General features: G+C 42.0%; 1 protein-coding gene across 6 annotated transcripts in view; it reads left to right on the forward strand.

Annotated features, from left to right (window-relative positions):
* The first annotated feature begins 2,202 nt into the window (after nucleotides 1-2,202).
* The window catches only part of ABCD4 (ATP binding cassette subfamily D member 4), a 40,724-nt gene continuing 17,408 nt past the window's right edge, over nucleotides 2,203-25,518 (forward strand). For 2 of the 6 annotated variants that reach the window (XM_081937399.1, XM_081937401.1), the window contains exons 1-9: nucleotides 2,205-2,464; nucleotides 2,667-2,918; nucleotides 9,886-10,004; nucleotides 10,121-10,248; nucleotides 12,714-12,853; nucleotides 16,827-16,943; nucleotides 19,637-19,762; nucleotides 23,191-23,241; nucleotides 25,178-25,272. In XM_081937399.1, the coding sequence (XP_081793525.1) occupies nucleotides 2,884-2,918; nucleotides 9,886-10,004; nucleotides 10,121-10,248; nucleotides 12,714-12,853; nucleotides 16,827-16,943; nucleotides 19,637-19,762; nucleotides 23,191-23,241; nucleotides 25,178-25,272 (811 nt within the window). In that variant the 5' untranslated portion in view covers nucleotides 2,205-2,464; nucleotides 2,667-2,883. The other 4 variants (XR_014173975.1, XM_081937402.1, XM_081937400.1 and 1 more) reach the window with 4 other exon arrangements.

Genomic DNA, 25,518 nt, shown 5'->3' on the forward strand with positions numbered 1-25,518 from the left:
GCTTGTATTCAAAGCATGTTTTAAAGAAAGGAGGGTTCTAGCTATTCAAGTCTTTGGAGCAGTGGTGGGTTCCTACCAGTTCAAACCAGTTCGGCTGAACCGGTAGTAGTTTGGTGGCCTGGGTCGCTGGAACTGGCAGCAACCCAGGCCTGCCATGCCCCCGAACTGGTTTCCCGGTCACTGCTGTCGTCATTTTGTTTTTCAGTTCGGCGCATGCGCACAATTTCTATTGCAGTGCATATGCGCACACAACACGCATCAAGCGCACATATGAGCAAACCGGCAGTAATGCCGGCTGGAACCCATCCCTGCTTTGGAGGGATACTGTTCCAGGAGGCCACAACAAAGAAGATACTCCTTCGGGTCCCATCAGATCACATACCTTAATGTTGATTGTCTGATCTTGCAAGAGGAGCAAAAATTAACCATTAACTACAATTTAAACTTGTTTCAAACTAAGATAATTAAATCAAAAGGGCAAACATCAGGCATACTTGCAATGGTTAAAGGCACTGAGGATGCACGTTCTAGCCCTCTTAGCCATAAATTTTGCACCAATCACTCTTAACCTTAAGGAAGTAGCAATGGCAACCTATTTCCAAATATGTTTACTAAAAGAATTCATGGACTTGTCTGTATAAGTAACAGGAGTCAATACTGATTCAAAGGCAAACCAGGGGTGAGATTCAGCAGGTACTGACAGGTTCTGGAGAACCGGTAGCAGAAATTTTGAGTAGTTCAGAGAATTTATAACTTTGCCTGTTAATTCATAGATTACAAAAGCCTCTAATTATTATTTACTAAGCTAATAAGCCATCAGATCCTCAAACTGAAGGGTTGCCATAGGTATAAGTTAAAGCTAATGGCAGAAAGTGCAGAGGAACTAAAGAGCCTCTTGATGCGGGTGAAGAAGGAGAGTGCAAAAGTTGGCCTGAAACTCAACATTAAGAAAACTAAGATCGTGGCATCTGGCTCTCTCAATTCCTGGCAAATAGATGGGGAAGAAATGGAGGTAGTGACAGATTTTATTTTCCTGGGCTCCAAAATCACCGCAGATGGGGACTGAAGCCAAGAAACTAAAAGACGCTTGCTCCTGGGAAGGGAAGCTATGGCAAACCTAGACAGCATACTAAAAAGCAGAAACATCACCCTCCCAACAAAAGTGCATATAGTCAAGTTATGGTTTTCCCAGTTACAATGTGTGGCTGTGAAAATTGGACCATAAAAAAGGCTGAGCGCCAAAGAATTGAGGCTTTTGAACTATGGTGCTGGAGAAGACTCCTGAGAGTCCTTGGACTGCAAGGCGATCAAACCGGTCAGTCCTAGTGGAGATCAACCCTGACTGCTCTTTGGAAGGCCAGATCCTGATTATGAAACTCAAATACTTTGGCCACCTAATGAGAAGGAAGGTCTTACTGGAGAAGAGACTAATGCTGGAAAAGATTGAGGGCAAAAGAAGAAGGGGACGACAAAGAATGAGGTGGCTGGATGGAGTCATTGAAGCAGTAGGCATAAGCTTAAATGGACTCCAGAGGGTGGTAGAGGACAGGAAGGCCTGGAGGAACGTTATCCATGGGGTTGCAATGGGTTGAACATGACTTCACAACAACTTCTTCCACTCACCTGACTCTATCATGTTATTATAGCTATGGAAGCGAGCATTGCCCTCCTATCCACGAATCCAGCTGGCCACTAAGAGCCATAATCTTATTCTTATTCAACAGAATGATTAAATTCTTATGTAAGAAAACATCTACAAAATAAATGAAAAGGTTTGGATCTTTGACTTTTGCATTTTACACTGTTCTTACACAATTAGTCCAGTAGAAGGAGCCCTACCTTCTTTCTTGCTGAAAACAGACCTACGTAAAATTTGCAGCAACCTAATTTCCGGTTCCTTTAGGCTGGGAAACATCTTCCATTTGAGGGGCAAGAGAGGTAGAAATGCATAAAACCTGGTGAAAAAACACATACAAGTTTGCTGTTTATTTTTTTTCTAAACTGCCATTTCTAACTTATTTTTAAAAAATCAGGTCTCCAACTCTTCTTTAGTAGTTTGGTATTTATCTCCCCCCTCTTCCCCCTCCCTCCAAAAAAAGATGCTGCTGTAGAAATGTGCTGATTTCGGTTAGTGGAGTTAAGGATATTTGGGAACGTTTTTTCATAATCTGTTCGTGCGCAAAAGAGAAGGAAATCAAGCAAAGAAAGGCTTGTTTCTTTGTTCATTCATGAACATTTGTTTTGGAAACCCGCTTCTAGTTTTTCCTAACGCAAGTTTTCAAAGGAAGGAACTCTGCTAATCTGTTGCAGTAAAAAAAAAACAAAGTAAAGCGTTTGTGTTTATACATAGGTTTTTGCAGGCTAAACTTCAGGACGTGTATTTCGTCATTCAAGCAATGCTAACTGAAGCATTTCCGCCACTCTTCAACCCTCGAAGGACTTGAACTGTAATCCGGGACCGGAAGTATGTATTAAATCCATGAGGTCGTAAAACATTACTCTTAGCGATACAGACGGAAAATGCGAGTTGCATGGGTGGAATGTGTAGTTATTTGGTTATTATTCCCACTAAAGTAACTCGGATATGGATCTTTGGACATCTCAGCCGTCTTTTTTTTTTTTTGGTAGCTCTGAGTAACCGCTTGCTCACAACTCGTTTTTTTCAGTGATGGGCACCTCCATAATCGCTATTTCTGACTTGCTAATGAATAAACGAAAGGAAAAATGACTACTCGTCAAAATCCCTGGATGGGGTGGGACTAGAATCGAAGCCTTGGAGGGACGGAAGGCTTACAAGTCTTCCTCCAGCGCGATCCGGAGTGGACTCTGGGAAGCCTTTTTATTTCATTTTTTTTCCCTTTTGCAAGCAAGGGCAATTCGTTCATGGCTCCAGGGAAAACAGCTAGGAAAACTATCCGGTAAGTGCTTTAAATAGTCCACAATCGAGTACGGGAAAGGGAGCCACTGTGTTGGAGCGCCTTTTGAACGGAGACGGCTATTGTCAGGGTTCCGGGGCCGAGCAGGGCAGGGTGGGATAAGAAGCAATGGTGGATTTCAAGACTAGGCACTACAGTTCAGAAAAAAACAAAGAAAATAGTAAGTTTGAGGTTAGCCTTAAGAAGCGCTGTACTCTTTTTCTGAGTTCCACATAACGCTGCATGCTTCCCAAAGGGGACGTTGTGATAGGTGGGTATAACTTTTCACATGTTTTAAATGACCTCTGACACAACCCCACAATCATGTGATCAAAATTCAGGTGCTTTGTAACTTGCTTGTACTTATGAACAGTTGCTGTGTCCCAAGGTAAGCCTATACATATAATTCTGTGTTTTTCAAACTTGGCAACTGCATTATTTGATAAAGTGACTAAGTGAGTGGATGACGGGAATGCTGTTGATATAATTATACTTGGACTAAACCAAGGAATTTGAAAAAGTAGATCACAGCCTACTTTCTTGATAAGGTAGAACAATGTGGGACAGACAGCATCACCATCAGATGAATTCGTAGTTAGTTGACCAACTGCACTCAGCATTTGTTGTGCTGAGTTGTCAATGGAACTACATCGACATGGAGAGAAGCATGCAGTGGGGTACCTCAAGGTTCTGTCTTGGGCCAGTGCTCTTCAACATCATGAGCCGTGGTGGTGCAGTGGTTAGAGTGCAGAACTGCAGGCTACTTCTGCTGACAGCCGGCTGCCTGCAATTTGGCAGATCAAATCTCATCAGTCTCAAGGTTGACTCAGCCTTCCATCCTTCCAAGGTGGGTAAAATGAGGACCCAGATTGTTGGGGGCAATAGGCTGACTCTGTAAACCACTTAGAGAGGGCTGTAAAAGCACTGTGAAGCGGTAATATAAATCTAAGTGCTATTTGATGAGCTCATTTGATGAGTTCCCCTTCTATCCCCTCATCTAGATCATTTATGAAGATCTAGATGAGGGAATAGAAGGGGAACAGGACCTAGTTACCTGCGGGATCGCATCCTGCCCCATACATCCCTACGACCAATCCGCTCACACAGAGAGGGACTTCTCCGGGTGCCGTCCGCTAAACAGTGTCGGGGGGCGACACCCAGGAGCAGGGCCTTCTCTGTGATGGGCCCAGCCCTGTGGAATGACCTCCCCCTTGACATCAGGATTACTTCCGATCTCCGCTCCTTCCGTGTAAAGCTCAAGACCCACCTCTTTCAACTGTCTGGCCTGGCTCAACCGTAGTTTATCCTTTCCTCCTGACAGTCCTTTTAAATTTGTAATTTTATTATGGAGTATTTTTAATGGTTAATTTTATTATTATTATTGTGATATATGTAATTGTTACCTCCTCCGTGTCCGTGTACGTGTATGTATATGTATGTGTATACAATACAATACAATAGTAGAGTTGGAAGGGACCTTGGAGGTCTTCTAGTCCAACCCCCTGCCTAGGCAGGAAACCCTATAACGTTTCAGACAAATAGCTATCCAACATCTTCTTAAAGACTTCCAGTGTTGGGGCATTCACAACTTCTGGAGGCAATCTGTTCCACTGATTAATTGTTCTAACTGTCAGGAAATTTCTCCTCAGTTCTAAGTTGCTTCTCTCCTTGATTAGTTTCCACCCATTGCTTCTTGTTCTACCCTCAGGTGCTTTGGAGAATAGTTTGACTCCCTCTTCTTTGTAGCAACCTCTGAGATATTGGAACAATGCTATCATGTCTCCCCTAGTCCTTCTTTCTCTTAAGCTAAACATACCCAGTTCCTGCAACTGTTCTTCATATGTTTTAGTCTCCAGTCCCCTAATCATCTTTGTTGCTCTTCTCTGCACTCTTTCTAGAGTCTCCACATCTTTTTTACATCGTGGCGACCAGAAATGTGTGTATGTGTGTATGTGTATGCTTATATGTATTTATGTATGTTTTTTATTGTACGCCGCCCCGAGTCCTTTGTGGAGAGGGAGCGGCTAACAAATTAAATTATTATTATTATTATTATTATTATTATTATTATTATTATTATTATTATTATTATTATTATTATTATTATTATTATTATTATTATTAAATTGGAAGACAACACCGAATCAGCACTTTGGAAGACAGATTCAAGATTCAGAAGGATCTTGAAAGACTCGAGCATTGGACCCTATCCAACATGATGCAGTTCCGTGGTGAGAAAAAGCAACATCCTGCATCTAGGCAGGTAAAACCACATGTGCAGGTATAGAATAGGCAGTGTATCGCTCAGCTATAGTAACTGTGATCTTAATGTCCTTAGGGCAATCAGTTAGATATGAGCCAACAGTGTGCTGCAGCTGTCAAAAGAGCCGGTGCAGCCCTGGGCTACATCAACAGAAGGATAGCATCAAGATCATGAGAAGTGATAATAAAGTTCTATACTGCATAGTGAGGCCACACTTGGAATACAGGTAGTCCTCGACTTACAACAGTTCGTTTAGTGACCAAAGTTATAACAGCAATGAAAAAAATGACTTATGACAGCTTTTCACACTTATGACTATTGCAGCATCCTCATGGTCATGTGATTTACATTCAGCTGCTTGACAGCTGGTTCATACATATGGCAGTCACAGTGCCCCGTAGTCATGTGATCATATTTTGTGACCTTCTCTCAAGCAAAGTCAATGGGGAATCCAGATTCATTTAACAACCACGTTACTTATTTAACAACTGAAGTGATTCACTTGCAGTTGCAAAAAATAATAATAAATTGGGGCAAAACTTCCATCCTTCCAAGGTGGGTAAAATGAGGACCCAGATTGTTGGGGGCAATCTGCTGACTCTGTAAACCACTTAGAAAGGGCTGTAAAAGCACTGTGAAGCGGTATATAAATCTAAGTGCTATTTGATGAGCTCATTTGATGATTTCCCCTTCTATTGGGGCAAAACTCACTTAACAAATTTCTCACTTAGCAACACTGGACTCAATTGTGGTTGTAAGTCAAGGACTACCTGTACTGTATCAAGCTCTGGTTGCCATGGTACAAAAAGATTGAGACTCTTGAAAGAATGCAGAGAAGAGCAACAAAGATGATGAGTCTAGAAGCTAAACCATATGATGAATGGTTAAGGGGAGTAGGTATGTCTAGCGTATCAAAGAGAAGAATTGGGGGTGACATGATAGCTGTCTTCTGGAACTTGAGGGGCTGTCACAGGAGGAGGTAGTTGACTTACTCACCAAAACATTTGAGGGCAGGATAAGAAGCAAAAGAGTGATCCAATCGGGAACTAAGTAGAAATTTCCAGACATTGTGAGTGCTGGAGTTTTTCCAGAAAAGATTGGACAACTATTTGTGCAATTTGTCTGGGATGCAGTAAGGTCTTCTGCTTTGGGCAGGGTGTTGGACTAGAAGACCTCCAAGGTCCCTTCCAGACCTATGACTCTAAGATGTGTAGACTTCAACTCCCAGAATTCCCCAGCCAGCATGCCGGTTGCAGAATTCTGAAAATTGAATCTTAGAAGTTGCCAAGTTTGAAAATCATTTATAATAAGGAATGTATAATTAATAGAATATAATGTAGATTAGAAACATCATTTCAGGCCTGGACAACCAGCTTTCATTTATGAGTTGTTGTTCCAGAGTGATTACTGGAAAGGGTCAATCTGACCTGCAGAGAGACAGGCTATTCCAGAAGCCAAGAGCTATGACTGAGAATTCCTGTTTGCAGTTTCCACTTTCATCATATTCCAAAATTGGGTGGGGGAGGGAGAGAGATCCACAGAGTGACCTTCTGTCCAGAATGAGGAGATTGTGCCTGGAGCACAACAAGGACCCAAGCCATTAAAGACCTTAATAAATAATAATCAACACCTGCCACTGGCAGGCAGTACAGTAACACCAGAAAATTGGTTTTATTCTACACAAATGGTTGTTTTTATTCTATTTTTTTTCAGGCTGCATAAAAAAAATCACCAAACCTTTATAATCAACAGGCAAAACTCTAGTGATAGAAAATTGGGTTTGATGGACTTTTCCCATCTTTGTTTTTTCACTGAACCTCGTTAAATTCTTTTGGTTTCAAAAAAACTACTCAAAACTGCACATTTTGGGTCAACATAAAGGCTGCTGCACCAGGCGCAACTTCCAAATCTTCTCCAAGGGCAGCCCCATGTGAAGCAAATTGCAGCAAGCTAAGCAGCAAATAAGGAAGACATGAACATTCATGGCCAATACACATAGTCCTCGACTTACAACCATAATTGAGCACAAAATTTCTATTGCTAAGCAAGGCAGTTAAGTGAGTTTTGTCCCATTTTTTTGCCACAGTTGTCAAGTAAATCACTGCAGTTGTTAAGTGAATAATGTAGCCATTAAGCAAATCTGACTCCCCCCTTGAATTTGCTCGTCATAAGCTAGTTGGGGAGATTACAAATGGTGATCAATCATATGACCCTGAGACATGACCACTGTCATAAGTACATGCCAGTTGCCAAGTGCACCAACTTCGGTCACGTAAGCTGGTGATTCTGCAATAGTAGTAAATGTGAAAACCAAGTCATAAGTCACTTTTTCACTGTTCTAACTTCAAACAGTCATTAAACAAATGGTGGTATGTCAAGGCCTACCTATATTCATCACTGCTGTGATTCTTCCCACCTTATTGTTCTCCACCTGTATTTGATTAAAGTATAGCAGAAGGAGAGCCCTTCTGAGGCTAGGTTTGGTTGATGTAGGTGGGAGGGTTCCATGCAGGGCTGGGTTCCTGCCAGTTCTAACCTCTTCTATAGAAGAGGTTCCACAAGTCTACAGTGCCGTTTAGAACCGGTTCCAGCTCCCTCCCCCCCCCCCCCCGCCCGTCCGCACATCATCAAGATGAAGAGCGAGAAAAGTGATTCTGGGAGTCCACAAGTCCTAAAGCTGTCAAATTTGAGCACCCCTGGAGTTTTTTTTCTAAAGAGTTAGGGGTGCAAGGGTCTTGTAACTTGACAGCTTTAAGACTTGCGTGCTTCAAATGCCAGAGTTTCTGAGTCAACTTTTTGGTTGCTAAGCAAGAGCGTTGTTAAGTGAGTTTCACCACATTTTACAAGTTGACCATGCCCACTGGGTCACATGGCTGGCAAGCCACTCCCACCCAGTCACATGGCTGGCAAGCTACTCCCACCCGGTCACATGGCCGGCAAGCCACTCCCACAAAGCAGGCCACACCTACAGAAGAGGTTCTAAAAATGTTTGAAACCCACCACTGATTCCATGCATGCATCAATGTACATATGGAAGAGCTCCTCTTCCATATTAGGTGTTGGGTGGGGGGGTTAATTGCTGACAGTCCACCCTGTATAATACAGTTCCACATTTATTTATGATCTATACCTTTGGAGCCCTGCTCCAGGCTGGCCAAATATTTGGTCTTTGTGGAAGCTGTTTGTTTTGCAGACAGTGTTCTATCTCAGAGGTCTCCAACCCTCGGTCTGTGGACCGGCACTGGGCTGCAGCATGCCAGAAACCAGGCCGTGCAAGCAAGCAAAGCCCATCTCCGGGATGCAGGCAACATGGGAAACCATGCCCCTTCTGGTCCCCAAAACCTCTCTCCACGGAACTGGTCCCTGGTCCCTGCAGTCCTACATAATATACATCTGAAACAAAAGTGCAACTATTCTACGTATTTTGGGCCCAGTGTTGAAGTAAAATTTAGTCATTAGTCCCATTGGCCTCACACCAGTGGTGAAATTCAAAATTTTTTACTACCGAGAATATAACATAAAAAATATTTCACTACTAGAGATAATTGAGATGATGTATTGAACTGCGAGGGCGTAAATGATCCCAATACTTAATATATCTTGTGGAAAATGAAGAATAATGGTGATGGTCAAATAAATGAGGTATAATAATAGTAATATATATAAATATATTTGATTTGATAATATGTGAGTTTCTATGAATTGTAAGTGATGACTATGGAAGAGATGCACAGAAATCTTGTAACCAACCGACACACTGTTTGTAACAGAAGACGGTTTTATGTTTTTTGTTTCGTTTGTGTTTGTCTAAAAAAAAATAGAAAAAGAATGATAGAATGATACAGAATACAATATAAAGATACATTATTATGGGATAGATTTAAGATGATGTAATGAACTGTTATAATATGTGAATCCAATATCTAGAATATCTCATTTAAAATGAAGAAATAATAGTTGTAGTCAAATAAATGACATACAATGATAATAATGTATGCATATACATTTGATTGATAATATGGGATTTCATATAAATTGTGAGGAGTATGGATGCACAAAAATCTTGTAACCAATCGACACGCTCTATGTAATTGAAGATGGTTTTATGTTATATGTTTTGTTTGTCTATGTCTGTCTAAAAATAAAAAATCTTTATTAAAAAAAAATTACTATCGGTTCTTTGGGCGTGACTTGTTGGGCCTGGCAGGGGAAGGATACTGCAAAATGCCCATTCCCTCCCCACTCTGGGGCCAATCAAAGGTGGTATTAGGCGGTTCTCCGAACTACTCAAAATTACCGCTACCGGTTCTCCAGAACCTGCTGAATTTCACTTTGCCTCACACTTGCCAAGATATCTGCGGCCCTTCTATTGTTTTAGTGCAGTGGTTCTCAACCTGTGGGTCGGGACCACTTTGGGGGTCGAACGACCCTTTCACGGGTCGCCTAAGACCATCGGAAAACACATATTTTTGATGGTCTTAGGAACCGAGACACCAATTTTATGGTTGGGGGTCACCACAACATGAGGAACTGTATTAAAGGGTCGCCGCATTGGGAAGGTTGAGAACCACTGTTTTAGTGAGACTTTTTCCCCAAAACTTCAGTCAGCTTAAACATGAGATGCATGGAATGGAGGGTTTAGCAGTGTGGCAGTGATATTTCCATGCTAGCTTTGTAACTTTTGTTGTCTTTTTAACTTTCTCCTAGGCCCCAGCTGGATCGTCAGTTCCTCCACCGATTCCTAAAGATCCAAACAATTTTATTTCCTACCTTCACCTCTAAGAATGCGCTGATGTTTCTAACCTTACTTGTAGTTGCTTTGTTGAGTAAGCAAACAATTTTCTAAGACAAATCAGTTTGTTTGTTTCTTTTTGCCACAATGCAGGATTATTGTCTCTTTTTACTGATACGCTTTTTAAAATGTTTCTCCTATCTTTCCTAGCTCAACTGATCATTTACCAGGTGGGACTGATTCCCAGTCAATATTTCTCAGTTCTGGGGAAAAAAGATCTTTATGAGTTCAATAAGCTGACGGCAGTTGCTCTGATTCTCATTGTACTCAATTCTTTGGTAAGATTTTTTTTTTTCTTATGAGGAGAGGGAAAGGTTGGGAAGACAACTGGAATACACATATAAAGTCTTATTTTAGATGCTAAAGAATAGCTTCAAGAGATGGGCATTCTGTCAGTCTTTGAAATGTCTGTATATTGCAGGAATGAGAAAATGAAGCATTACACTTTTATATAATCTAAATTCAGTGACATGATAAAAATTCAGCTTGGTATATTATATATTAATATCCTTCATTGGGATTTTACCTGGATCTTCTTTTGTTTCTTTGACAGTTTATTATTTTTTATTATCATTGCTATTGGAGTGGAGGGTCTGTTAATTCCATTTATAAAAGAATAAAATTTAGTTTTTAAAAAACCTGAACTAGAACACACATGAGGTTTAACATACATACATAGGCTACAGAAAGCCAGATGACCACTAGAGGGCAGCAGAGAAATATAGGCTTTATGTATGCTTACTGTACAGATTTTTGCAGCTCGAGTCCTTTGCATCATCCCCCTCATATAGGCTCACTCCAAACTCTACAAGTGTTCATCCTAAATCTCAAACAGCATAACACAGCTGATTATTTCAATATGCTGACAGATGAAAGGTCACTACAAAATAAATCATTTCTCCATATTAATATCTACTTAATCTGGACCACAAACTATAATGAACATTGATCTGCTGTAAGAGCAATGTACATATTGCAAATCAGTTGCCTGAGCATAACTCAGAACTCCTCCCATGATTGTCAGTTTCTGATCTTATGATCTGTCATATGTTGCACATACATTTTATACTGTTGAATCGCTTGAATAATGTGTTAAAGGTATATGTCTGTGACCAAAGGTAACATGAATTATTAGTATAGAGCAGCAATGGCAAACCTTTTTATGGCTCGTGTGCCATAAGTGGGGGGAGCGCAGGGGGGTCGTGTGCGGGCGTGCCGCACCCATAATGCAATGCACAACACCCCCCCAATGCGCATGCACGCACTACAGGGGCGACCTCCCCATTTTTGCATGCTTTTTTCACCCTCCCCAGGCTCCAGAGGCTTTATAGGAGCATGGGGAGGGCAAAAACAGCCTCCCCCGCCACCCAGGAAGCCCTCCAGAGGCTTCAGGGACCTTCAGGAGGCTTCCCTGAAGAGTCAAAACGACCCTCTGAGCAAACCGGAAGTCACTTCTGGTTTGCTTGGAGGGTCGTTTTGAGCGCTCCGAAGGCTTCAGGGATCTTCTGGATGCTTTCCTGAAGCCTCCGGAGCAGTCAAAACGAACCTCTGAGCAAACCGGAAGTCCGTTCCTGAACTTCCGGTTTGCCCGTAGGGCTAGTTTTTTGCACTCCGAAGGCTTCAGGGAAGCTCATGAAGTCTCCAGGGGGGGGAGGCTCTTTTCGACCTCCCCAGGCAAGCCTCTGGAGCCTGGGGAGGGCGAAAAATGGCTTTAAAAAGGGGTGAACTCAGCTGGCCACCGCGCACATGCGCGCTGGCGAGCTGACAGGGCAGTGCCTCACATGCCCTGACAAATGGCTCCGTGTGCCACCTGTGGCATGCGTGCCATAGGTTTGCCACTACTGGTATAGAGTCTAGTGGCATGAAAGGTAAAGGTTCCCCTCGCACATATGTGCTAGCTGTTCCCAACTCCGGGGGGGAGGTGCTTATCTCTGTTTCAAAGCCAAAGAGGCAGCGCTGTCCAAAGAAGTCTCCATGGTCATGTGACTGGCATGATTAAATGCCCTAGGCGCATGGAATGCTGTTACCTTCCCACCAAAGTGGTTCCTATTTTTCTACTTGCATTTTTACATGCTTTTGAACTGCTAGGTTGGCAGAAGCTGGGTCAAGTAACGGGAGCTCACTCCATTACGCGGGATTATGGATTCGAACCACCAAACTGCCAACCTTTCTGATCAACAAACTCAGAGTCTTAGCCACTGAGCCACCGCGTCCCTCCTAGTGGCATGTAAACTGGTATAATTTTTTTAAAAAACCACAGCCTTGCACTCTAACATGTTTTACTGCAGAGGCCAATCTACCAAAAAGGGAAGCGAATGAGAGAAGTGTGCCTGAACAGGAGCAGACATAAATATGTACAGATCCAAACTAGGTTGTGTTGCTTTTGGATTTATATAATAACTCCTTATATAATTTAGACAGAAATATACAAAAAGGTTCCTTGGCTGCATTTGTTCGGTAATATGCATCGGTTTGAATCTGACACATTGCGAGTTGACCAAAAGAACCAGTTGCCTGTGCATTAAGGAATTAAAGAATATTCCTTATGCTACTAGTCCTTTGTCCAGGAAAAAAAATATGTAATATCAACAATGTTCAAGTCCATGTTAGCTTAACTCAAGGTTTAAAGACTTTTCCCACAACTTTGGAAAGAATTGTAGGTTCCCAAAGTGTACATTTCTATTTTGTTTTTATATTACTCTTGATCTTCAGTGGTCTCTCTCTCTCTTTGTCTCTTTGTCAGCTGAAGAGTTTAGACCAGTTTATCTGCAATTTGATGTATGTCAGCTGGAGAAAGACTCTCACTGAATACCTCCATGGCTACTACTTTCAGGGCCAGGAGTATTATACCCTGAATGTTCTACATGAGGAAATTGATAATCCGTAAGTGGCTAATCATTTTCAGTCCCTTTCTAGTTATTGTTGTAGATATTTGTGCATCTAGACCAGTGGTTCCCAAAGCGGTGGTACCGCCCACTGGGGGCGGTGAGATGACTTAGGGGGGCGCTAAGAGGCAAGGGGGGACGGCAGGGGGACGCTAAGGGAACAACCCGAAGGGGACATTCTCCCAGCGGCGTCTCAGGCACCTTTTCTCTTGCCGCCAAAGGAAGTGAAGCCAATTTGTTTATTTAAACTCCCGCTCCAGCCCCCCCCCCCCCGTCCTACTACATTAAGATCCCCGCGCTTCCCATTTCTGCTGGAAGCACACAGGGCATATGAGCGAGCAGGCGCGCGAGGCCCCTCGATGATCTGAGGGGAGCCGGGAGGTGCCAAACTGCGCCCAGCCGTCCTCACTCCCTCATGGTTAAGGGTGGGAGTGCCTGAGATGCCGCTGGGAGAATGTCCCCTTCGGATTGCTGGGACAGCAAATTTCAAGGGAAAACACAGCTGCTGGAATCGGTGCACCTGCAACTTAATGCTCTCCAAGAACCCTGCGTTACCGGGAGCAGCAGAAAAGCAGCAGCAGGCGCCACTGCCACCCCTGTGTCTAGCATCCTCCTCAGGAGCCTCAAGTTGCGGCCGTTTGCATGTCTCTCCCGAGCTTCTCTCAAGAGGTGAAATGGCAGGCACTCCGCTAGCAGAGCCTCCGGGTGAAAGGTGGGTGAAGGGTGCAGTGACGGGAGAGGCTGGCCGTCCCCGAAGCCAGCTCTCGAGGAAGGAGGAAGGGATGAGGCCTGGGGCTCACTTCCCTTCATCCTTCCTCCAAGAGCTGCAGGTGGCAGGGAAAACGAGGATTCTTTGCCAACTTCCCAGCTGGCAAAACAAACATTTTCACCAACTGGAAGATATGTGTGTGAGAGAGAAAGAGTGGGGGTGAGAGAGAGAAAGAGTAAGAGAGAATAAAAGGAAGGAAGAGGGAGAGAGAGAGAAAAAAAGAGAGAGACAAAGAGATAGAAAGAGAAAGAGGGAAAGAGAAAGTAAGTGGGAGAGACAGAGACAAGAAAGAAAGAAGGAACAAAGGGAGGAAGGAAGGAAGAAAGGAAGAAGAAAGAGAGACACACAAGAAAGAAAGAATGGATAGAAGGAAGAAAAAGAAAGAAAGAAAGAAAGAGGGAAAGAGAGATATAAGGAAGAAAGAAAGAAAGAAAGAAAAAGAAAGAGAACTTATGATCACAATTGAGCCCAAAATTTTGGTTGCTAAGCAAAAGCATTGTTAAATGAGTTTCACCACATTTTACAAGTTGGCCACTCCTACTCGGTTACATGACTGCCAAGCCATGCCCACAAAATAGGCCACACCTACAGAATAGGTGCTAAAAACATTTGAAACCCACCACTGGTATATGTGTATGTTTGTGAGGGAGAGAAAGAATAATTAAGGTCATTGATCTAAAGATGAAAAACTTTAGATAAAAGACAAAAGTGTTTATTATCCATTTGGGTTTCTTCCAAGAACATCTTTTTGTGTAAGTTTGTGATATCTTAATGATATCTGTTGCAATTTTGTGCTTTGTGATAATACCTTACTGAGATTACTTCTTTCAATATCTACACAGGAATTATCATTTACTAAGAATAGTGAAGTTGTTACTAAATTTTACTGAGTTTACTAAGTTACTAGTTACTAAGGTTCTTGATAAATGACTATCAGACTTTGAAAACATGGTATCACTGGATCATATTCAACAATTTTGTTGAATTAACATTAACTAAAAAGGTTTTTAAATTGGATTTTGAATAAATGTGCAATTAATTGTTACAGCGTTGAATTTTACTGTTACTATCTTCCTTCCGTCGTGCAAACTGCCCAGTCACATGACAGCCCCCCAGCCACATCCACCAAGCCACGTCCACAGAGCCGGTAGTAAAAAAATTTGAATTCCACCACTGGGTGGGGGGCACTGAGGATCAGTTTGTAGCACCAAGGGGGCGGTGGACTGAAAAAGTTTGGGAACCACTGATCTAGACTTTATTCCAGGTCTGGCTTATATGTACATATTTTTTTTCTCATCTCAGTGTCCATCTACATTTATATATAGTCACAGGGAGTTCATTTAATTTTTATTCTATCACCCACTAGGGGTTACTGTATACTAGTATTACAGTATATTTCAATCTAAAATGCACCAGTGAAAATGATGTTTTGCTCAAATAGAAATATTTATTAATGGGAGATATATTTTGGGATTGTACATTTTAGAAGTTGGACTTCAGACAGTAATTTCTATTTCCTTGATAGAATGTTTGAGCTGCTATATAATAAGTATAATAACACTGAGGTAGTTACATTCAGAATTAAAACATTCTGTGTCAAACTAGGTTTCTAATTTTAAAAATATATGACATTAAATAAAATGAATGTCTTTACTTTTTCAATAGAAGAGAATATAGCTCAGGACTCACACAAAATAGTTTATATGTGTGTATGTATAATAAGAATAGAAAATATTTTATAATTGTAAAAAATGGGAGACTGTTGAAAAAATCTTAAGGGAATAACATAATCTTTTAAATTATACTTGTGTACCATTCATATAAATATTCCTTTCATTAATTGTTGTTATTTTTTTAAAAAATATATATTTATAATTGCAACTATGGAAGAAGAGTTTGTTATGAAAATCCATTATCATTCCAAATCTAATTTTGCTGTGGATACATTTCTAAAACAGTACAAATGAAACTATGAAAACCCAGATCTTTATTTCACTTCCTAAAAAGTAATGCTGACTGCAATAAACTGATTAGATTTTAGAACATATTTGTTCTATCTTCTTAAAAGTTTTTTTAATCTATTTTTGTGCATCCAAAACCTTTTCCATTACACATGAATTGGAGCTTCCTCAGTTCATTTTTGATATCTTATCTGAGCAGCTGATGAGAAGTTAAAAGAATAAACACTAAAACAATAGAAATCAGGACAAAAGCATATTTCCTTTATAACCGGCTTCTGCCTGGGAAGATTGCTTTCTGCCCCATGAAACTATGAAAATAATTTATTGAAAGACTCTGCAATATCTGAGGAAAGAGAAAAGATAATTTCCTAAAAGGTATCATTTGCTGAAGTGGTGCTCTTGATACTTTGGCCACCTAGTGAGAAGGAAAGACTCACTGGAAAAGAGCCTAATGCTGGGAAAGATTGAGGGCAAAAGAAGAAAGGGATGACAGAGAATGAGGTGGCTTGATGGAGTTACCGAAGCAGTAGGCGTGAGTGTAAATGGACTCCGGGGGATGGTAGAGAACAGGAAGGCCTAGAGGATCCTTGTCCATGGGCTTGCAATGGGTCGGACACGACTTCGCAACTAACAACAGCAACAAAGTCACTGTTTCCAGCTATCCAAAGCCATGGTTTGTAGAATAAGCTTTAGTGGCCGGTTTTCACAGCATAAGCCAAAAAACCAAAGATTACAAACTACAATGGATAAATTCTTATAGAACAAACTAAATTAGAAAAAAAAACTGGCATTTTGCAATATTTGATCCTACCACATAAACATCCATGACGGGGCAGTTGATATTATTCCAGCTTTTAACAGACACTCAGTAAGATAGTCCTCGAATACAACCATAATTGAGCCCAAAATTTCCATTGCTAAATCAAGGTAGTTGTTAAGTGACTTTTGTCCCATTTTATGACTCTTTTTTGTTAAGCGAATCACTGCAGTTGTTAAATGAACCATGCGGGCTTTTTTGGACTTTTTTCAGTGCCATTTTAACTTTGAATGGTCACTAATCAAATGCTGTAAATTGAGGACTACCTGTAGTGGTTTGCCTGGTGCAAATATTTATTCACTGTTCACTTGGAATAGTGAATGAATCATTTTGTTCATAACACATTAACTTTTCCCTCCTTTGCTGTTCTTGCCACAGTGGTTTATGTCAAGGTAACATCTCTCTTTATTGCACAATTGTTTAGGGATCAGAGAATCAGTCAAGATGTGGAGAGATTCTGCAAACAACTGAGCTCCATGGCCAGTAAGCTGATCATCTCACCTTTCACCCTTGCTTATTACACCTATCAATGTTTTTACAGGTAGGAAAGTGATTCCTATAATGAAAAGCCTGCTTGCAGTGAATCCCGTCACATAGGGATTTTCCCCTGCACTAGCCACTGGAACGCACACACCTCACGTCCCCGATAGTTGTATGATACTGACGGCAGTCCAGGATTGGCTCATTGCAAGCAGCAAATAATGAATAAGTTCACCCACAATTTTGTGGCTGTCCTGTAACCTCAGGAAACTACATTTTCTTCCTTTTTCCCTCCTTGATTGAAACATGCATTCAAGTGTGTTTCTCCTCTGGCGGATTGCAGATGTATGGGTCCTGCACACCAGCACACAGTTCACAGTCATTCAACAGTGATAGATTGCACCTGAAAGCCATTGCAATCTTCATTTGGTCAGGACAAAGCAGAAAAAACCAAGGCTAGGATTACAGTGTGTTGTGGAATGGCTTGTAAATCAAAACTAATCATGTTCAAATTGGCTATAATATTGTCCACTCACCTAGTGATAGTAGCATGGAGAGGATGAAAATGCTCTAAAACTAAATAATCCCTCCCAGCTTGCATGTCCTTGAAATGAGGGGATTTAAACTGATAAAGGGACTGTACTGATTGGACGTTGTTGGTCACACATCTGGACAGTACCCAGTTTGGGGAACACTGGAATCTCAGGAAAAATAGCAATAGCACTTAGACTTCCGGTATATACCACTTCACAGTGCTTTACAGCCTTCTCTAAGCGGTTTATAGAGTCAGTATATTGCCCCCAACAGTCTGGCTTCTCATTTACTGGCCTTGAAAGGATGGAAGTCTGAGTCAACCTTGAGCCTGTAAGAATCAAACTGCTGGCAATCGGCAGAATTAACCTGCAATATTACATTCTAACCACTGCACCACCATGGCTCTTATCTTTAACTCCTTATCTACCTGACCAACCTTTTCTAGTAGAGTTTTGATCAGGGAAGTCAGGGAAGATGGCTACAAGATAGACTTGGAGACTATCAGAACTCTACTGAAAAAGTTGGTCTGGTAGATAAGGAGTTTAAGGTACAAGTATAAATTATGTGGGAAAGATAGATTTAAGAACAGTGTAGACAGTTTGATTTTTATACATGGGAAACAAAGATTGTGTAGGAGGAAAGGGGAAGGAGTGGAAAGAACAAATACGGTGTGTGTCTCATCAATTTAAAAGACTTACATGGTTTCTAAGACTGATGTGTTTATGATATTCTTCCTGATTCTCTATGCTTATTTCCAGCAATTTTTCAAAATGCTATTTTTGCCTACAGCATGTCTTCAGATAGGATATGTTTACAACTGAGTGAGTAACAAATGGCAGGGTTAGAAAAGAAGGAGAAAGAGTGGGGTGGAATGGAAGTTCTCACTTGGTTGCTTCTAGTTTAGGGACAAAGTGAACATCAAAAAAATAATAATTGGCAATTACACAAATGCCTTTCAAGGAGCATTTGTCAATATCCCACTTATCCTCAAGTGTTGCAATGTTTCCGAATACAGTTGAAAGATATGGCTTTGGGTAGGCATCTCACAGGTTCAGGTGACATTAGAGTTCTTCACACAGTAGATTTATAGGATGCTGGGAAAAGTCCGTAAAATGCTATTTTATTTACTCTTACTGTATTTTTAATGGCATAAAAATATTTTACAAAAATATTTTACAAAAATATTCTGACCATCATTTGCTTCTTTTGAGAAAATGGGGTGAGAAGAGAACAGAAAGTTTTCAAAATAATAAAACTGCATATTTGGAGAGTCTCAGTTTGGTAGAACTCCAAAGCCTAACATTTCAACTTCACTTAGTGGCATTTAATCTATTTAATTATTGCCAGTTTAAGATTCATCTTCTACTACTTTGGAAAGGAGAAGTACCATTAGCAAACCTCAATTAAGTCACAAGGTAGGGAGCGTAGCAGGTAATTAGCTATGCTTCAGATTGCCTGGCCACAGATTCCATGTCATAATATTTTGAATTCATGAAGAATTCTCCTAGTTTAAAATTGGTGGTGGGGGTCGGGGGCAGCGTTTGCTATGCTCTACATTGATGTTGGGGAGATTGTTGTTGCTGAACACCTTCAATGACCATGGTAGCTGTGAATTGCAATTCATTTGGACAGTCACTACCCTACCATACAGTATTTGTAATGCTCTTTGATTAAAGGTAATCCTCAACTTAACAAGAATAATTGGGACTGGAATTTCCAATGCAATCATACATTTATTATGCAGTCATAAATTTTGATGTCACATGATTGCACTGTGCGGCAGTTCTGGTAGTCCCTGTTTATCATTAAGCAAATCACTAAAATCATTAAATGAGGACTTCATGTGATTACAACTTCCAACTTCCTGCATTCTTTCCCATGGACTTCGTTGAGGAAACTGGCAGGGCATGCTGCAAATTGCAGTGACATGACCACAGGACCCTCTAATGATTAGAAATCTGAACTGATTACCTAGGATTATGATCATGAGACCACAGGATGCTGTAATGGCCAGATTTTTGAGGACCGGCTGTAACTACCACTTGTTCAGGACTCTTGCCAGTTTGAATAGTCATTGAACAAGTAATCATTAACTGAAGACCACCTGTATGTGGTTAGTGTAACAACTGTGACACTAATAATTGCTGCCCATTTATAGTGTTATAAAAATAACCCTCTTGCCGCTAGATTTGCTAACCTCTCTGCATTTCTCTCTTTTAGCACTGGTTGGCTGGGTCCTCTAAGCATCTTTGGCTATTTTATCATTGGGACAATTGTTAACAAGTTCCTAATGAGTCCCATTATTTCAAAACTGGTGCAACAGGAAAAACTTGAAGGTGATTTCAGGTGAATATATTGAGCAGATCTTATTAATGGGTTCACATCTAAAATGACTTGTGTTATTTGCAAAGATATCAATACATCAACTTAGTTGTGATATCCGTTCAGGTGACTAAGTGTTGTGGCCCAGCAGGAGCCGTTGGAGCTGCAACCAGACTCCGACAGTGAGGGGCCTTCTGAGTCGGCTCTGGAAGATGTGGAGGACCCTGGACAGGGTTCCGACTCCGAGCAGGGATCAGAGAGGCTGGTTGGCCACCAGGAGGCACCTGAGGCATGGAGCAGTGGTGAAAGCCAAAGGGAGTGTGCTCCTGACGTCATACCTTGGAGCAGTGGGGAGGAGACAAGGGAGTTGGTTTTGGACGCTCGGCAACGGAGCGCTGATAGATGTAGAGAACAACTATGCAGATACAGAAGATAATTGGACCCAGGTGGTTGTAATTAGGCTCCTCTCAATATAGTATTTAAGGAGGGACTTTCCTGGAGGCTGGTTGCAGAGTTCAACTTATCTACCAACGCTGGACAAGCGTTCTTATGCCTGTGTCTTATCTTGGAAGTCTGGATTGCTGCCAAGGTTTGGTTTGGTTTGGTTTATTTGGATTTATATGCCGCCCTTCTCCAAAAGGACTCAGGGCGGCGTACAACATTAAAAAACACACATCCCAAAAGATTAAAAAGATTAAATCCATATCCAAAAAAAACAAACCAATTTTTTAAAAAAAACCAATACATTTAAAATAAGTTAAAATTAACAGGCCAGGCCGGCTTGCTGGAAAAGCCAACTTTTTAGGGCACATCGGAAGGACCGGAGGTGGGGGATTATGCGAAGCTCCGGGGGCAGCTCATTCCAGAGGGAAGACCCTCCCACAGAGAAGGCTCTCCCCCTGGGGGTCACCAGCCGACACTGTCTGGCCGAAGGCACCCTGAGGAGGCCAACTCTGTGGGATCGTACTGGACGGTGGCAGGCTACTGGTGGCAGTAGGTGGTCTCACAGGTATACCCTGGGCCTAAGCCATGGAGTGCTTTAAAGGTCATAATTAATACCTTGAATCGCACCCGGAAAACCACCGGCAACCAGTGCAGGCCGCCTAAAAGGGGTGTAACATGGGAGCACCTAGGTACCCCCATGACAACCCGCGCGGCCGCATTCTGGACCAGCTGAAGCCTTCAGGTGTTCTTCAAGGGTAGCCCCATGTAGAGAGCATTGCAGTAGTCCAGGCGAGAAAGGACGAGGGCATGAGTGACTGTGCACAGAGCATCCCGATCCAGGAAGGGGCGCAACTGACGTACCAGGCGAACCTGGTAAAAGCCCCCCCTGGTCACGGCCATCAGGTATTCTTCTAAACTAAGCCGCGTATCCAGGAGGACTCCCAGATTGCAAGCCTTCTCTGAGGGGGCTAAAATTTCTCCCCCTATCGTCAAAGATGGAACAAGATGTACAAATCGGGATGACGGAAACCACAGCCACTCAGTCTTGGAGGGATTGAGCTTGAGCCTGTTCCTCCCCATCCAGATCCACACAGCCTCCAAAACCACGGATGATCTCGCCCAGCGGTTTCATGTATATGTTGAACAGGAGGGGTGAGAGAACCGACCCCTGGGGCACCCCACAAGTGACGCGCCTGGGGGTCGATCTCTGTCCTCCAGTCAACACAAACTGCGACCGATCCAACAGGTAGGAGGAGAACCACCGTAAAACGGTGCCCCCCACTCCCAACCCCCCGAGTTGTTGCAGTAGGATACCATGGTCGATGGTATCGAAAGCCGCTGAGAGGTCTAATAGGACCAGTACAGAGGAACAGCCCCTGTCCCAGGCCTGCCAGAGATCATCGACCAACGCGACCAATGCCATCTCCGTGCTGTACGCGGGCCTGAAACCTGACTGAAACGGATCCAGGTAGACAGCTTCAGCCAGGTACTGGGGAAGCTGATGTGCTACCACACTCTCGACAACCTTTGCTACAAAGCGAAGGTTGGAGACCAAACGATAGTTGGCTAAAGAAACTGGGTCCAGGGAAGGCTTCTTGAGGAGGGGCCTCACCACCGCCTCCTTCAAGGCGGTGGGAAAGAACCCCTCTCTCAATGAAGCGTTGGTAATCTCCTGGAGCCAGCCTCGTGTCACCTCCCGGGAAGCTGAAACTAACCAAGAGGGATACGGGTCCAGCACACAAGTGGCAGCACTGAGTCTCCCCATAATCCTGTCCATGCCTTCGGGGGTCACAGGGTCAAACCCATCCCAGATTGTCTCCTCAAGATTCATCCCCGCCGGCTTGCCCGAATCTACCCAGTCAGAGTCCAAGCCTGTCCAGATCTGAGCGATTTTATCCTGCAGATACTGAACAAATTCTTGCCGTCTTCTTCAGACCCCTACCCTGCAAGGGGTCTTCCCCAGTTCCTTGGTTGAGTAAGGAGCGGGTCACCCTAAACAGGGCGGCTGGGTGGTTATCTGCGGACGCGATAAGAGCGGAAAAATATTGCCGTTTTGCCGCTTCTATCGCCACTAAGTAGGATTTAATATGAATTCTTACTAGTGTTCGATCAGATTCGGACCGGCTGGCCCTCCAGCCACTCTCTAGGCATCTTTTCCGGCGTTTCATCTCCCGGAGCTCCTCGGTAAACCAGGGAGCCATCAGGGATTGACACCGGGTCAGAGGCCGCAAAGGCACAACACGATCCAAAGCCCCAGCGGCAGCCCTATCCCAGGCCTCCACTAGGGCTTTGGTCGAGTTGTGAGCAAGGGATTCAGGAAAAGTCCCAAGCTCCATCAGGAACCTTTCGGGATCCATCAGGTGCCTGGGGCGGAACCATCTAGTTGGTTCCGCCTCCCTGCGGCGAGGGGTAGCGGTATGGAAGTCAAGCCTGATGAGGAAATGATCAGACCATGACAAGGGTTGAATAGAAATATCCCCTAAATCTAGATCATTCATCCACTGCCCAGAGACAAAAATCAGGTCGAGCGTGTGTCCCCCATTATGGGTGGGGTCTTGAATTAACTGAGTTAGGTCCATAGCTGTCATGGAAGCCATGAACTCCCGAGCTGACTCGGATGTCTCGCCAATGGAAGGTAGATTGAAATCCCCCAGGACCATGAGCCTGGGGAAATCAACCGCCAATCCAGCTAATACATCCAGCAGCTCCGGCAAGGCCGATGAAACAAGGTCTAGTCAGTGTGTTAATTTACTGTGAATAAATCATCTAGCAGTATTCTTGTCTTGGAGTGCTTTGGTGTATGAAGCGGGGGGGGGGGGTGGGTCGGCTCTGTTATTAATTAATGTTTTCAGGCCTTTCCTAAGATGCTGCACAATCCTTGTAACTATTCCTGTCCTTCGGAACATTATGTTGTAGGATAATTACGAAGTAGGCTTTTTTGAAATTCTGATTGTTTCATCTAACCAATTGACACACACGGAAGAAAATGTTTTCCTTCTTTCTTACAGGTTCAAGCATATGCAGCTGCGGGTGAATGCTGAATCTGTTGCTTTCTACAGGTAAAATATATTTTACTTTTTTTGAGTATCTCCTTTCAGTCTTCAAAAGCAAGAAAATTGTACATTCCATTTTTATGGATAATACATATTCCATATACAGTAAAAGGAATTTCGTGTAGTTGTCATTTTCCCCATTTTCTTCATGCCTGCTCAGGCTGTTGAATGATTTTCTCCCCTATTTTCAAATTTAAGCTCCTTTTTCTTAAGTTATACATGCGTACATAGATAACCAGCACCCTATTCTTTTTGGGGTGAACAGTATTGTACTAAATGCAGGAAGAGGATGAAAAATAGTAAACCAAGGTAATGAAAGCCACGTGATAAGGAAAGGAAAAATACACCTAAAATTAGTTTATACCAGCCACATATCTTTTTATATCTTTCTGTCCTTGCTTCTACCTTATATGAATTCTACTTCTACTTCTTAAGTGTGTCATCTCTTTCTTTTTGAAGACCATATCAATTTTATCCAACCATGACTGACCAGGTTATATGTCAATAACTTTCAGACAATTTTTAACAAAAACTGTTGAATTTCCTTTTCATCCATTTGATAGTCATCAGCTCTCTTGTCTTGACTTATTAGGATTTCTAATTATGGGCTGTTTTGTTAATATATTCAGTCCAACTATTATCCTTTCAAAACACAGTGACAAAAGATCTGCGGTGAGTTAATCATGCTGAGACTTTATGAATGAGACTCGCTTATGTGCTTGTAGCATGTGCATAGAGGTTGAAAATGTGTGGTGCTTTCGGTCATTTGTTTTGAATGTTTTCCTCAAAGCACAGGAACAAATGTTATATGTCTCCTCTTGCATCACAGGAAATTAATTCAGAAGTAAGGGAAATCAGGACCCAATGGAGAATCAAGAATTTTTCCTGTCTGTATTCAATACTGTTATTTTCAGTTACTCAGTTACTCATATGGCGGGTAGAAATTTTGAAAGCAAAATGTGCTTCTGCATAAGTAAATGTAAATTACACTGGAGGGACATTTTGGTGGGTGAATAAGGAAAAGGGCCGCGGATCAAAATAGAAGGAACAGACATGGCCCATCTGCCTTTCTGCTTTTTGCCACATGAGGTCACTAGTGGCAGTGTTTCAATGTGGTTTGAGTATAAATGCTCTCTGGGGATGATGGAAGCTGAAACTGAAGTAGCTTAATGATACCCTGAATTACAGCAGCAAATAGGGCTCCTTTTTCCATGTTTTAATTATGGCATTGCCTGCATGCTGGGGAATTCTAAGTCCACATATATTAAAGTTGCTAAACGGCAGATTTAACAGGTTTTATGAACTCAGTTCATGAAAAATATGTGGAGAGTTGCCCTATGTTTTTTCTAATGCTACATTTGATTTCCTGGCCCACAAAACTGAGTTTGAAGAATAATAATAAGGAAATGCTAATGGATAATGTTCAACGATTTCTACATGTGTTGGCATTGGTAAAAACAATTAGATATAAGCCTTAAAAAAATGGGGGTGGGAAATGTTTAGATATCTTATTAATTGATTTTTTCCCCTATCAGAATATGTTATAAGAGGGTAACTATTGGAGGTTTATTGGAATAGTTAATGAATGCCAGTAGGTGGTTGTGTCTTTAAATATAAATGATTCCAGATAAAAGCATGTTTAAATAATTCTAGCTAAATGAGAATGGTGGTACATTGGTAGTAAAATACATAAAGATCCTTGATTTAAAATCTACAATACAATATGAAGGAAGTATAAATAATGATTGTGGTAGTAACGCACGAAATCTATTTGTAACCAGTCGACACGCTTTCTACAAGATGTAATGAAGGATGATTCTTTTTTTGTGTGTTTCTGTTCAATTAAAATAATAAAAAAAATTGGCAAAAAAAAAAACCTGAGTTTGAAGAAAGGACCACTATAACTGACCGATCATGTCCTTTTTATTTTGCGGTTTTGCAGAGCTGGGGAAGTTGAACACATGCGAACCAACTACAAGCTTCAAAACCTTTTAAAGATGCAAAGGGAACTGTTGGGAAAGGAACTATGGCTATACAGTAAGAAGAAGTTTTTTTTATCATCTTAGCTTGTACATTGATTAAAGTAGCTTCACTAGGGGAGAACGTTTAAATCTTGCATGTGGGAAATATTTTGAGGGCGAAAGATTTCAAACAGTAAAGTAGTCAAGCATCAGCTAACTTTGAATCAGAAGATGAATTCCATGGTTGTGCAAATGCAAGGGGAAAAATTTGGTTTATGTACTTGGAAGGTGACAGTCTTTAGGGTGAGGGTTAAAGCAGGAT

Source organism: Natrix helvetica (assembly GCF_964273705.1).
Source record: "Natrix helvetica genome assembly, chromosome: 1".
Taxonomy (NCBI): Eukaryota; Metazoa; Chordata; class Lepidosauria; order Squamata; family Natricidae; genus Natrix; species Natrix helvetica.